Here is a 14,380-nt window from a genome sequence, read left to right on the forward strand (position 1 = left end):
GATGATCCCATCACACTGTTGGATGGACAAACCAGTAGAAAGGACATTGGACTGTAAGAATGACTTGAGGATCTGGATCAGAATGACTCTGACAAGCGCTAACTATTTTTCTTTGGTTATTAATGATGCTACAGCCGGGCGTAAAAATAGCAGACCGGCCACGAGCGGCGCGGTCACGTGCAGCAGCCCCGACAGAACCGAAACGCTTCCATCTCCAGACGGTCGGCCCATTCACGCCCCCGACAGCGTCCTAGTGCCTCTGCTGCTTTCCCTCTTGTTCTCGACTTCAACTTTGACGTCTCCCATCATCTCTCTCCTTGATACCCACCTCGTGATACCCACCACTTCCTCTTCCATCTGCTGAGACTCTCGTTGTCCTTCGTCGATCGAAGTAGAGAGATCTCCCCGCCTCCTGGTCAAAAGTTGCCAGCTAGCTTGACGATTTTACGAGATAACCGGAAACGCCACTACTCCTTGACACCTCGACCTGACCAAACCGCATCGTTACCGTCACCATGGCCGACCGCGAACAGCCCTACGACCCCTATATCCCCTCTGGTGGGAGCGCGCCCTCTGGGGGAAACCAGAGGACCGCAGCTTTACAGGCGGTAGGTTCGACCTCGGCTTTCTAGGCTGCAGCGAGAAAAAAAAGGATCGCATTCCGGCTCCTTTCAGGGGACGCGACACTCTCAAGCCCGGTCAAAACGGTGCTAGGGACCAGTGATGCGCTATTGCCTGTGGACTGGAATGAGAAAATGGATCGCTCAGCTGCCCTAGATACGCTCTGTTTCAATTTGCGATAACAATGCTGACTTGGTTGCAGCAAATTGATGATACCGTGGGGGTGATGCGCGAGAATATCAACAAGGTGTCGCAACGTGGAGAGCGCCTTGACTCCCTTCAGGACAAGACGGACAACCTGGCTGTATCGGCACAGGGATTCCGCAGAGGTGCCAACCGTGTGAGGAAGCAGATGTGGTGGAAGGACATGAAGATGCGCGTGTGCCTGGTCATTTGCGTCATCATCCTGATCGTTGTCATTGTTGTCCCTGCAGGTAAGTCTCGGCTCTTGATGCTCCTTTCTGCGATTCGAGTGTCTAACGCCCTGATAGTTGTTGTGACGAAACACTGAGTCGATGTATACGGCAAAATTGTTTTTGGGCACGGATTTCGTTTTTTCTTTTTCTAATTCCTTTACGGTGTACTCCTGGGGGAGAGTTGAAGGCCAGATGTCTCTCGAATGGAGCTCTGTCCTTCTGGTCTCCGCTCCATGCTTCTCGGTCGGGCGTGAATTAGCTGACTTCTGACGACTACTGAACCATGCCTCCACCTTCGATGCTGCGAGCTGACCTGACTCTGGGCGGGCGCTGGCATACGATTCCTCGAGGGTGAAGCTGTACATGATACTCCTGGTGATTGCTGCATGTTCTGTCTCTGTTACTCCTCCTGGTACCTCTTAGCGACTTATAATGAATTGTGTGTCGGGCTTTCGATTGCGTTGCAACAGAAACCCCCTGTCGACGTGTAACTTGTTCCATAGATGTATGAAAAAAACCATTCGTATTCCACTGCAAGGTACTGAACTAGTACCACTATAGCACTAGTATAAGTATCTATCTGTCAGGCCCATTGAGCTCTTCCACAGGCCGCAATCGGCTGGTCTAATAAGGTAATGGCACGCGAAAACACGACAGTTATCAGATTAGATCCTGGCTCCACCTGCAGGAGAACCGATCTTGACGATGTTACGCCACGAAAGACGAGTAGGCCACTTAATTATTCGTCTACCGATTTTCCTGATTGGAGAGCAGCGTAGTTTTAACGTGGGGTGCAAGTATGAGTCCGGCGTGTCTCCGAAAGTCGCTGCCAAGCCCAAATGGCGAAAAAAGAAAAAGAAAAAGAAAAAGAAAAAAGAAAACCAACGGAATGAAGAAGGAAGCCCAATGGCAAAAAGGAATGGCAGTGATAAGGAGCAAGAGGGATTACTTGTAGCCAACGGGTGATTCTGTAAATGAAGAAGAGTAATAATATCAGAGAAAATGACTCATAACGTGAAATGGGAAAAAACGCACTAAATGTGCTCTTCTGCTTGCTTTTCCAAGTGATCTAATTAACTTACTGAGGGACTCCCGAGCTCCCGCGGCACAAATCCTTGGAAGAAAAAAGCCAGTTACTAGTCGTCACCGCCTGAGACCCTCCCCGGACCCAGCCAGACTGGCTCCGACTTAGGCGGCGTAAATTTCAGAGCCGGGCATTCTCAGTAGAAAATCCCCTTCCTGTCCACCCTTTCACCTGAACTCTCCGGCAGCGGACTGTCTTGTGTGTAATTAACCTCTGTTCAGGTGTTTCCTCGCTCGTCCAGGCGTCTCCTTGGGCTCCTTTGCTCTCTGAATTGAAGCTGCCGCATGTTGGTCGACAAGATGCTATCCCTTCGCCCTGCCGTGCGGAGAGCTGCGACGACTAAGCCCCTCCGTGCCCTCTCCGCACCGCATGCCCTCTCATCTACAGCAAGACTGTACACGACAGATGCATTGCGGTCTCGACGCGTGGGAGTCTCTTCGCCCAAAGCTCTGCAGAGACGCAGCTACTCCCGCCCGGCCGATACTCAGCTCTCGACCCGATCGACCGTTGTCCAGTTGCTGAGCAACATTGGCTCCAAGCGTGAGGTTCAGCAGTACCTGTCGCACTTCACCTCAGTCTCGTCCCAGCAATTCGCAGTGATCAAGGTTGGTGGCGCGATTATCACGGACCACTTGCAAACGCTGTCGTCTGCGCTTGCGTTCCTCAACCATGTTGGTCTCTACCCGATCGTCGTCCACGGCGCTGGACCTCAGCTCAACCGCATGCTCGAAGAAGCTGGCGTGGAACCCCAATTCGAAGAAGGAATCCGAGTGACGGATGGAAAGACATTGGGCCTAGCTAGGAAGCTGTTCCTAGAAGAGAACCTGAAGTTGGTGGAGGCTCTAGAGAGCATGGGTGTCAGAGCGCGCCCCATCACCTCCGGTGTCTTCACCGCGGACTACCTGGACAAGGAAAGATGGCAGCTGGTTGGAAAGATCAACAATGTGGACAAGACACCCATTGAAGCCGCCATTCAAGCTGGTTGCCTTCCCATCCTTACCTCCATGGCAGAGACCACCGATGGACAGGTGCTCAACGTCAACGCGGACGTTGCAGCTGGAGAGCTGGCGCGCTCCCTCCAACCGCTGAAGATCGTCTACCTTGCTGAGAAGGGAGGTCTGTTCAATGGTGACACGGGTGAGAAGATTTCCGTCATCAATCTCGACGAGGAATACGACCACCTGATGGGCCAGTGGTGGGTGCGATACGGAACCAGGCTGAAGATCAAGGAGATGAAGGAGCTGTTGAGCGATCTTCCCCGTACCTCGAGCGTTGCCATCATCCACCCTGCTGATCTCCAGAAGGAACTGTTCACTGACTCTGGAGCTGGTACCCTGATCCGGCGGGGCAACAAGGTCCACACCAAGACCTCCCTCTCTGAGTTCGAAGACCTGGAGCAGCTGAAGGATGTCCTGGTCCGCGACCGCGAGGGACTCGATGCTCGGGCTGTCGTTGACCGATATGTTCAGGGCCTGAAGGACTGTGATTTCAAAGCGTACTTTGATGAGCCGATGGAAGCTTTGGCCGTGGTCCTACCCCCGCAGAAGGATTCTGCCTTTGCTCACCTTGCAACCTTCACCATCACCAAGTCCGGCTGGCTGACGAATGTCGCTGATAACGTGTTCTCTAGCATCAAGAAGGACTTCCCTAAGTTGGTCTGGACGGTCAAGGAAGACGACGAGAACCTGTCGTGGTTCTTCGACAAGGCTGAGGGCAGTCTGAGCCGCGAGGGTGAGGTGCTCTTTTGGTATGGCATCGAAAGCGGCGACGAGGTGAAGGAGCTGGTTCTGGAGTTCAGCAAGCATGGCCGTGACATGCTTGGTGCTGGCAACCTTGAATCCAGACTTAACCGGGCTGCCCAGGCCGCCGCTGGCCTTGCTCAAGGTGCTGGCAGCGCAGCGGCTGTGCAGCAGAAACGTTCCTTCTCCACTGCCAGCAACGGAAACGCTCTTCGTGCCGCTCGCCGGAGAGGTGCTGCGATGGGTGGATATGGCGTCCGCGCATACTCCACGACCAACCCCAACCCTCCGCTTGGTGAGAAGAACGCATCCAACCCCAAACCCGCTCGTGTCGCCCTCATCGGTGCTCGTGGCTACACTGGTCAGGCTTTAATTAGCCTGCTGAACTCCCACCCTAACATGGATCTGCGTCACGTCTCCTCTCGTGAACTGGTTGGCCAGAAGCTCAAGGGTTATGACAAGCGTGAGATCACGTACGAGAACCTGAGCCCTGATGATGTCCGCCGGATGGCTGCCAACGGCGAGATCGACTGCTGGGTCATGGCTCTGCCTAACGGTGTCTGCAAGCCCTTTGTTGATGCCGTCAACGAGAACACGGAGAATGGCGGTGTCATTGTTGACTTGAGCGCTGATTACCGATTCGACTCGACATGGACTTACGGACTTCCCGAGCTGATCAACCGTGCTAGTATTGCCAAGGCTACCCGTATCGCTAACCCTGGATGCTATGCAACCGCTGCTCAGATTGGAATTGCTCCTCTCGTCCCGTACCTCAGCGCTGAGCCCACTGTTTTCGGTGTGTCCGGATACTCGGGAGCAGGCACGAAACCCAGCCCCAAGAACGATGTTAACAACCTTACAAACAACATCATCCCCTACAGTTTGACCGACCACATTCACGAGAAGGAGATTAGCTCGCAGCTCGGTACGAGCGTTGCTTTTATCCCTCACGTTGCTGTTTGGTTCCAGGGTATCCATGTATGTCTTTTTGTGTCTTCCCCTTGGTGATCAGGATATCATAGCTGACATCTTCTAGCACACCATCAGTCTTCCTCTGAAGCAGGAGATGACCTCTCGGGACATCCGCAACATTTACCAAGAGCGTTATGCAGGCGAGAAGCTTGTGAAGATTATTGGTGAACCTCCTCTGGTTAAGAACATTGCTGGTCGTCACGGTGTCGAGATTGGTGGCTTTGCCGTCCACTCTAGTGGCAAGAGAGTAGTCATCTGTGCAACCATTGATAACCTTCTCAAGGGAGCAGCGACACAGTGTCTTCGTAAGTGACCAGGACATAAATGTATCAGAATCAGAGGCTAACTCACCTTTGCAGAGAACATGAACCTTGCTCTCGGCTACTCCGAATATGAGGGTATCCCTCTGGAGTAAACTGCCCAACAACTACATCCCCAGCTGAGATACAAAATACGAATAGGGAGGACAAATGCATTACCGAGGTTACAGACCGTCCATCAACGGCTTCATGAGTATCCTTTGATGCGCGGTTACCAGTCTATTCCATCGAGGGTGTTCCGCATTTGTTCCAGCATGGTCTTAGACTTTTCTCTTAGGCCTATCCTATATCTTACCAGGCGCCTCATGTTATGTTAAAATCTGTCTGTACATGTTGAGTTTACTAATCGGTTATCGGTTACTTTTTCTGTAGTGGCTGCATTCAGCCTGCGTTTTGATCTACTCTGCTATCTTGCGTGCCTGCACTGTATTCAGGATTCATGTGTCATATACGATGGGTCCATCTATTTGCTTTCTATTTCCTTCATATCTACATTATAGACGTCAGTGATGACGATGTCAAGGTGGACATGGTGCTTTATCCCCACATTCCGTGAAGCCTTTGTGAAAAGGAAGGAGTACAACTAAAAAAAAGTACATATACATACGGTCAACTCTGCTATGTTCGTGTGCAGTAATCATAACTAGTTGGAGATGTTGCGTTTATGGTACATCCTCGAGGCCAATGGCTTCTTGAAACACATCTCATACGGCAGGTGCCAATTGGAGCCACACTGGGCCAGTCTTCGTGGATGCAGAATCCTCTATCTGCTTATTTCAGGGGAAGAAAATCCTTATATACATCAAGATCTTTAACTACTACTCATTTCGAAGTCCAAGAAGTTTCAAGACCATGACAGGTGCATGGAGTTTCCTTCGAACTACGCCGAAAGACATATCCTCCATGGTTATGAGTCTACGAAATCCCATTTATTATCCCTTTCCAAAGAACCGTAAAGCATTCTACAAATTCCATCTTCAGTAGAGCTAACTAGTACTTCCGTGCAGTCAGGAGGGGTGGGCTGGCTCTTCCTCTGCCCGGACATGTGAACTTGTCGACGAGCGTACCTCCGTCAACTCACTTCGACAAGCTTCCACCATCCTCCTTTTCCAACATCGCCATCTTTAATGATGCTCATCGCGTCATTACTCGACAAAAGCCTTACTGGTGTCAATTAATAGTAATCCTGGGAGTTATTTCGTTATTGAGGGACGTGTATCCCGATTTCTTGACGCGGTGAGATAGATATCGAGTGAAACTCTAGCTGGACGGCTCAGGGGCCAGACAAAGGATATCACTGCAGGACTTCTACATTGACTATCTAGAGCAAAGATGTTCTATAGTCATGAGAGTAAGCCCTTCTTTATTGTTCTTTGCTCTTCAATGGCTCGTCCAGGGGAAAGGACCCCCTTATGGATCTGTAACTATCCATGAGTTAACAGAAATGACTGACGCGTGTCTTTGGTGCAGTCCTTACGTCTCGCGAGCATGGAGTCGCTACTATATGGTCAGTTTATCTATCCTTCGTCAGATGTTTTTCGTTGCATCTAGTTCGAGTCGCATGTCTTTGGATGAAAGTGATGAAATGGTTCTTCAACAGCATTGAACTCTGGCAAGTTCTATATGTGGTTATACGTAGCTAACCTGAATGGATGCAACAGGCTCGTTGCAACGCTAGGCGCCAAGTCGACCACTAGAAGGGTGAATCGCAAAGCCATTCTCGATGTGGATGTTCCCAAGGCATGCGATACGATCATGCGTCCTGAAGCTCCAATGGCGCTTAGGCTTCAGGGAAACCTCTTGTGAGCAGATTCATAGTACAATTGTTCTAGCTGCTTTTGCCGTATTGGTTAACATTAGATGTGGTAGATACGGGGTCTCAAGGGTATACAATCAGCAGTGTGTATACACACTGACAGACACCCAAGCCATGCATGATAGAATGAGAATCATGCTGAAGTCTGTGCAAGGGACGGGGTTGGATCCAGAAGCTGGAAAGGCCAGGTTAGTAACTGCCAAGCAAGGATGTCCTATGTGCGAGCTATCCTAGCCTTGAAAGTATGCGTTGATGACCCGAGGTGTATCGTGCAGACCCGACCATCTAATCGTGCCATACGACAAATCCTTCATGCCAGACACAGACCTTCCCGGGTTCTATCACGAGTTACTCGCTCTGGGTGCTGGAACAGAGTTCCTCCCTAGTCCGCGCACAACTCTTTTGTCAACGCAAGACTCGTCTTCTGACGGACATAGCAATCTGGTGTTTGACGAGCCTCAACTTCAGATATCTTCATCTGACATAGATATAATGGGTTTGACTGTTCCTGGGAGTGTCGGGAAGATGAGTGATTCTATCATGGCAGGAAATCAGATCAGTCAAACTATGCTGAGTGATGAAGAGGGTGTGCTCCTACAGCCAGATTTCGAATTCGACGAGGAGGGAAATATAGTAGAGCTTGGGGGGCACGGAGGTAACAACGAAGGCGGAACTCAGGGCCAGAGTGAGGCCGCTTCCGCCCATCAAGTGAGAGAAGGTCAGGACCACCAGGTATGTATCCAGTGATTAGTGTTCTAAGGTTATGGTAGCTTACACCATGATGCAAGGCCGATGCACTTATACACCAAGATGAGTATAATGAAACTCTTCTCGGGGACGAATCTCTTCCCAGCGACCACGTACCGAAACGGGGTCGCCTTCCAGACCCTGACTATATAGAAGAGACAGCCCAAATGCCACCCAAGAAGGTCGCCAGGATTCTTGTTGTCGATGAACGAAACCAACTCCGCAATGCAGACCTAGCGCAGTCGAACTATCAATATCTTGAAAATATGGCGGCTGCTTCTAAGCAGAAAGAGCAATATAAGATTTTAGTGCAAGCAAAGAAGAACGCCGCATTCTGGGTCTTCGGCCAAGGAATTGCCTCTGTAGGCGTGGGCCTGGGCATATCTCGCGTTGAGCATCCCTTGAGCTGTTTCTCTGGAGAGCAACTTTTCGACGTTATACAAGGAGAGAACTCTTCGGGAAGAGGAAAACGTAGTCGTGGCTCGACTGAGGACAGCGAATCTGATAGTGACAGCAGAAGGGTCCGCCGCCGCAGGGATGAAGGCGAAATCGGTCGTGGAGATGGGTTTGAGTTAGGTGATGGAGCTGAATACAAGGTACATCTATTCTGGTTGAGTGTTTCACTGGTCTGGAGATGAGCTGACCGGCTGTATAGGACATAGAGATAGGTCGTCAGGGGCCGCCTTCTCTTCAAGACGACCATTCCTCCCAGATGCCATGGAACCTCACGTCATCCATCCAAGGTTCCCGCCACGGCTCTTCAGCTCCTAGCCTTCCTCGTGGATTTGGAAGTGCTAGTGAGATAGCACGAGGGCATATCGGTTTTGGCAGGGCTGGTAGTCGTCTCACAAGCGCCAGCCCTCTTGCTGGTCGTGGGCTCGGCCTTGATCTCGCAGGACAGGATCTTCTGAGTAGCCTTCCGATCCCTGGGAATGAAGGAGGTGACATTGATGTACTTGGAGATTTCGATCTCGATACTTACCTGGAAGGGGAGATGGATGATAGGCGTCCAGTAACCACCACCGAAGGGCATGACTCCTTCCAACTGTTCGGTCCAGCCGCGGCCGTGGACACTCAGACTGCGGCACAATCTCAATGGATTGCCTCAGCACTCGACCATGAGAGCAAGAACTTCTTCGAATTCGTGAAGAATAAGATCGACACCCTAGTTGTTGAGCAGTCTATGGTCGGAGAGCAAAAGAACGGACTCGGCGAGGGATCTACCCACGAAGTCACCGGCTCGAAGGAGATCGCCTTCTCAGTCCTCCTGCCACCCGAGATGAACAGTCGTGTGGTGGCCACTCAGGGCTTGATGCACGTCCTAACACTTGCCACAAAGGGTATCATGAGTGTGCGCCAAGCTGAAAGTGCCCCAAGCTATGACTCCCATGGTCAAGACGAACCGCAAAGCGTCATTGGGGATATATTCCTCAGCGTGAAAGAAACGCAACACTTCTAGACGGCCACTGCTGTATCACAGTGCAGGATTTCCACAAGAAAGCCGTCTTTTACAAGGAGGTACCATCGTTACAAACACGTAACTATTTCAGGAGTCTGCCTTGTGCGCGCATCTCCTTTTGATCTACGGCGCTGAATATCGACTTAGTTCGTTACATTTATTTATCACAGCATTTATTATGACATCAAGGATCAGCTTGCAAGAATGGGCATATTCCCCTCCCCTGCACAGGAGATGAAGCTATATCAATGAGGTTTTCCATGTTTCTTTCTCTGGGTTTGTTTTATTTACTTCCGAACTCTGCGAGTTGTTGCTTTTCATTACACGATGCGTACTGTCTTTCCCACGGCTCCACCTAGTGGAAACGATGCAAGCGATCTCTCTCTTCCTATCGATTGCCGGGAATTCTTATGCTTAATTTTATTTTAGCCTTTTATTCCCCTTTCCATGGTGTTTCTTTCTAGGCTCAGTCTACAACATAGTTATGTGGTTATGACGGGTGTACAGATACGCCGTACGCATACCGGGGACGGTTACGTTTACAGCCATACAGCGTACGGTACATTTAGTACGTTAGCTTGACGAGCATGCATAGCAAGGTTGATGACAACTATAATGAGACCTACTAATTTTATATTTACATGGGGCTAAGGAGATTTCTTTTGATGTCGATTGTATCACTTCTGGGGCTATGGTCCAGCGCGCGTGATCGACCTTGTGAAATTTCTGCCATCTACCAAAAGTCCTACGAGTCGGCGGCCCTACTTGGGTGGGCGACGCGCTGAGTCGAGCTCTAGCAGCTTTGGGCTTGAAACACCAGACTTGTCTGCGGATCAGAATAGCACGGGGCTCCGTTGTATATGATCGGAAACCATTTCACATTGACGTGTTCGATTCGGATTCCCATAGTGACAATGCCAATGCGACCGGTAGGACCGATCGACACGCGTCGAGTTATCTCAGGCCAGCCACAGAAAATAGGAACTCCCAATCGCCATGTTGACTAGCAGCCCAATACGTCCATTGGAGCGCCCACTCTGCCAGTTCCAGAATATCACGCACACGCGGGCAGTAGATCGTGCTCAACTTTGGTTGCACTCAGCGGTTCCACGCGCGAATCGCTCCAGCATAATAAGACTGTAGCTGATGGTGCCAAATTGCACGGTGGAAAGGAGAGCGCCACGGGTAAAACAAGATAAAAGATATCAACACGGACAGGATGCTTGAAGTTCAGCACAGTCGGGACATATCTAGATCACTTAATATTAATACTTAGTCGAACGAGGCAGCGATGAGCGGCCAGCCGCGGGAGGAAAATTACGCCGAGGCGGTTTCTGACGGAGCTCGCGTAACTTAACCGCGCCACCGTCTTGTCCTGTCTCTGTCTCCGTCTCGTCTCGTCTTGTCTTTCCCACCCTCTCCCGTTTCCTTTTCCCTTCTGCCTCCCTCGCCCGTTCCAACACCTTCGACGCGACCGACACCCTCGCAAGTCAACCGTCATCGAGTCTCAGCCAGTTTCGAGAACTGTAAAGTACCTCCCGGCATCTGAATTCAAAGATCAGTCGTGTATCTGGGGGAAATCATGGGTCGCACGGTCGACCAGGAAGTCCACGCGGCGTTCGTCGAGTTCCGCGCCAAGGAAGACGATAAGGTGTGTGAATCTGTATTTCCCGTATCTGGGTAATATTTCAACCCACCACCCGACGTCTTCAATACTGACATACAAACCCTCTTTCTGGTCTCCAGTGTCTTTCCGTGCAGTGTATCTACTGCCAGCAGATCCGGGCAAAGAACACCTCTCGTCAGAAGCAACATCTCCTCGAGTGTCCCGGTCTCCGCGGTCATCCCAATGCCCCTCAGCCGCAGTCAGCAGCTCCTGGCCCCAATGGCATCGGCCCTGCCAACGGCTATCCCGCAACTCCAAATGGACCAGCTGCCACAGCCCCAGGACCTGGCCCTGGGCCAGCGGCGGGCACGTTGCCCAACACAAACGGACCGATGATGTCCAACGGCGTCAACCCTCATACTGCCGCGATGCAGACGCCGCTGCAGAATCTGTCGAACCGTCCTCCATTGCCGACGCCGGGTGCTACCGCAGCACCAGCCGGTTCGTCGGCCGTACCTCAACCCCAGCAGCGTCCTGTTCATACTCCTAAGTCTTCCAGTAAGCCTAGGACAAGCACCTCTAATCTGCCCGCGCCGCCTTTGGATGATGTTCACGCTGCTTTCGTCGAGTTCCGCGCTAAGGAGGAAGACAAGGTAAGGATGGCTTTGTTGCATCGGAGTCTCATGGTATATATTAATGAATGGTATATATTAATGAATGAATCCAGTGTCTGTCTGTCCAATGCATCTACTGTCAGCAAGTTCGCGCAAAGAACACAAGCAGACAGCGCCAACATCTGCTCGAATGCCCGACCTACCTCAATGTCATGAAGGATTCTATTCCCGCCAACAACCTGCTCCACACATTCCCGGAGGGTGATATTGCTCGCTCTTTGCAGATACCTACGCCTTCTCTGGAACTGGATTTCCGCATGAGTATAAAGCTCAACCCTAAAGTCTCCGTTGGCGCAGGCATCTGGGGACAGAGGGACTGGATCACCTTCATTGGTGGACAGTGGGCTGGTCGATGGGGCAAGGGTGTGGTTCTGGTATGTGCTCTTATTCATCTTTCAAGCTCTGTCCAATGCTAATTTCTATGTACAGCCTGGTGGACAGGATTCTCAGGTCGTGGTGAAGGAGTTGGCCACAAGCATTAAAGCCAACTACATGCTACAGACTGCCGACGAGCCTCCCGCTTTCATTGTCGTCAAGACCAATGGTTGGTTGACTGGCGCTAAGGACGTGCTGGAAAAGCTGGCTGATCCTAATGTCGCCGATACCATTAACCCGAACACATATAAGTATCGCATCAATCTCTCTATGGAAACCGGTGATGAGCGATATGCCTTTGTGAATACCCTGATGTGGATCGGCAGCTGCTGTCGCAGAGGCCATGAAAGTATGTGCAACCCCTTACAGATAACTTAAACGAAATAAATTGCTAACTCCATCCTAGTCATCTTCGACGCTTTCCGCGTGAACTGATATGCTACAACACGATTTAGTTATGCTTTGACCGTTATTCAGCGAGTGACATATATGTTCGAGTCAAATCCCGTACTCTAGTCTGAAATTGTGGTTCCTGATGGTGTCTCGGTCAGAATTGGGGTCTGTTTCTTCTTATCGATACTCGTATTTCCACTCTTCCAATTATGATGCTGGCACGACTTGCTTTTGTCACTTTCGACGTTGGGCGTCGTTTTTCTTTTCAATCGGATGGTATTCTCTTATCCACCATTTATGATACGCAAAACTGTAACTTTTAGCCTAAGCTTATGTGGAGCATTTGTTTCTCGAGTGATGTAACAATTTGATGGAGACCATTTATTTCTTTACAGGGAACGTGAACAACTCGGGTGTCTTTCCATCTGATATAATCAAACAGCCTTGAATCAGGCTGGATAGTTCACAGCTACTGATGAAACAACTGCCCGAGCTTTTATATTAGTAAAGCCCCTAAAGCTTATTATTTCGTCCGAGTATGTTGACCGACAAAGTACATACATAGATTAATGCTCCAAACGATCTGTATTTCCGCCGCTGCGGACGAACCCTAAAGTGGCAACCGATTGATAATCGGACCGCATCTCCGAGATCTTCGTCCGCCCTCCGCTAAGTGGCTAAGTAGGTAGATTTCTCGAATCTATGCAGGAATCTCTCTTCAAGCGACCCCAGTTCTTTTGTCTTTTTCGAGGATGACAGATGTAGAAGGAGTGTAGTTACTATCTACTCTAGTGAAATATAAGGACTGACTTCACGAAGCAAATTGCTCCTCTCTGTAGCAGAAATCAATTTCGATTGATCGCTCCGCCCATTTCGTCTCCGGTAAAAGCCATGCAAGATAATACTAATTTATCTCGTCCGAAGCAGCTCCAAGTCATGGCTAACTCAACCGTTGTCTTTATCACTGGCGTGAGGACAGGTATGTTCTATTTACAACTCACCAAGTCAAACCCTCTCCCGTCGAGGGGGTCATCTACTGTGCTACCTAGGTATCCGAGCTAATGTCCATTCTAGGAATTGGTAAGGCCTTGGCTCAAGCATATCTCGCCCGGTCCAACCATATTGTCGACACCTCAGACGCGAGTGTCCAGGAGCTCAAAGATAACCCCGTTGCCATTGGTTCTAAACTACTTCTCGTTGCCTTCGAGAGCACCTCAAGCACTGACATTGCAAAGGCCATCAAGGAAATTGAGGCTATTGATATCTCCTACATTCATCTTGTCATTGCAAATGCAGGCGTCTGTCCTGTCCTTACCCCAATTGCCACAGTTGATGTGAACGATGTGATCACTGCCTTCAATGTCAACGCGGCCGGCCCTCTTATTCTCTTCCAGGCAGTCAGGCACTTGCTCGAAAATTCAAAGAAGTCGCCCAAGTGGGTGTCTATGTCGAGTGCCGCTGGTTCCATTGGACTCCTGGAGGCACAAGGTGCGCTAGGCGTAGCAGCCTATGGAATGTCGAAGGCTGGAATGAATTGGTTGACTACGTAGGAACTCAGGTTTCTAATACCTAGTCCTGTTTCTTCACATAATCGCAGGTTGTTCTGGAAATGGTGAAAGCAGTAACACTAACATTGATGATCATAGGGCCATACACAGCTCTGAAAAATGGCTCACTGCCTTCGCTGTCCATCCTGGGTAAGCACCCCCCTCCGCCCCTTCAGGGGAGCTTATTCCCATATTATTATAGTTTGGTCCAGACGGAGACGGGCAACAGGGGTGCAAAGTTAATAGGACTGGAACTTGCCCCTAACTCTCTGGAAGAAAGCACCAGCAAAACTATCGCTGTAGTAAGTGTCTCTTTGGATAATAAGTGGACTTGATGGAGCTAACTTGCTTATTCAGATTGACAAAGCCAGCCGCGAGAGCACGTCTGGAAAGTTCTTCAATGCTATTGATGGCACGGAGATCCCTTGGTAAAGAGTATATCTATGAGTGCGGCCTGGAATGGAAGCAAAAACGAAAGCTAAATGTACTTATATTCGGGATAGTACCTCTTGAAGTTGATAGACTACAGAAACTTGCCGCTGTTTGATATCCTAAGTCCTACAAATAGCATAGACTGCTCTGCCTACTATCCAAGACAGTGTTTCCCATTC

General features: G+C 50.2%; 5 protein-coding genes across 5 annotated transcripts; all 5 read left to right on the forward strand.

Moving 5' to 3' along the window:
• The first annotated feature begins 482 nt into the window (after positions 1 to 482).
• C8Q69DRAFT_314207 (synaptobrevin) lies at positions 483 to 1,585 on the forward strand. Its single transcript, XM_028627291.1, has 3 exons — positions 483 to 608; positions 824 to 1,055; positions 1,113 to 1,585. Exons 1-3 carry the CDS (start codon positions 516 to 518, stop codon positions 1,130 to 1,132), a joined length of 345 nt encoding a protein of 114 aa, XP_028483685.1. The 5' UTR covers positions 483 to 515; the 3' UTR covers positions 1,133 to 1,585.
• Positions 1,586 to 2,204: 619 nt separating this feature from the next.
• Positions 2,205 to 5,532, forward strand: C8Q69DRAFT_314199 (hypothetical protein). Its single transcript, XM_028627290.1, has 3 exons — positions 2,205 to 4,838; positions 4,897 to 5,137; positions 5,192 to 5,532. The coding sequence occupies exons 1-3, from the start codon at positions 2,406 to 2,408 to the stop codon at positions 5,245 to 5,247; spliced, it is 2,730 nt and encodes a 909-aa protein (XP_028483686.1). The 5' UTR covers positions 2,205 to 2,405; the 3' UTR covers positions 5,248 to 5,532.
• Positions 5,533 to 7,280: 1,748 nt separating this feature from the next.
• C8Q69DRAFT_445946 (Rad21/Rec8 N terminal domain-containing protein) lies at positions 7,281 to 9,174 on the forward strand (the record flags this gene model as incomplete). The annotated part of the gene is made up of 3 exons (XM_028629098.1): positions 7,281 to 7,700; positions 7,757 to 8,311; positions 8,371 to 9,174. 3 exons carry the CDS (start codon positions 7,281 to 7,283, stop codon positions 9,172 to 9,174), a joined length of 1,779 nt encoding a protein of 592 aa, XP_028483687.1.
• Positions 9,175 to 10,410: 1,236 nt separating this feature from the next.
• Positions 10,411 to 12,732, forward strand: C8Q69DRAFT_472442 (hypothetical protein). Its single transcript, XM_028630978.1, has 5 exons — positions 10,411 to 10,825; positions 10,921 to 11,433; positions 11,508 to 11,828; positions 11,884 to 12,178; positions 12,236 to 12,732. Exons 1-5 carry the CDS (start codon positions 10,757 to 10,759, stop codon positions 12,262 to 12,264), a joined length of 1,227 nt encoding a protein of 408 aa, XP_028483688.1. The 5' UTR covers positions 10,411 to 10,756; the 3' UTR covers positions 12,265 to 12,732.
• A 426-nt stretch (positions 12,733 to 13,158) lies between these two features.
• Positions 13,159 to 14,307, forward strand: C8Q69DRAFT_522497 (hypothetical protein; the record flags this gene model as incomplete). Its single annotated transcript, XM_028633545.1, has 5 exons — positions 13,159 to 13,201; positions 13,297 to 13,710; positions 13,820 to 13,919; positions 13,972 to 14,071; positions 14,127 to 14,307. 5 exons carry the CDS (start codon positions 13,159 to 13,161, stop codon positions 14,199 to 14,201), a joined length of 732 nt encoding a protein of 243 aa, XP_028483689.1. The 3' UTR covers positions 14,202 to 14,307.
• Between the last annotated feature and the right edge of the window lie 73 nt (positions 14,308 to 14,380).

Source organism: Paecilomyces variotii (genome assembly GCF_004022145.1).
Source record: "Paecilomyces variotii strain CBS 101075 chromosome Unknown C8Q69scaffold_8, whole genome shotgun sequence".
Lineage (NCBI taxonomy): Eukaryota > Fungi > Ascomycota > Eurotiomycetes > Eurotiales > Thermoascaceae > Paecilomyces > Paecilomyces variotii.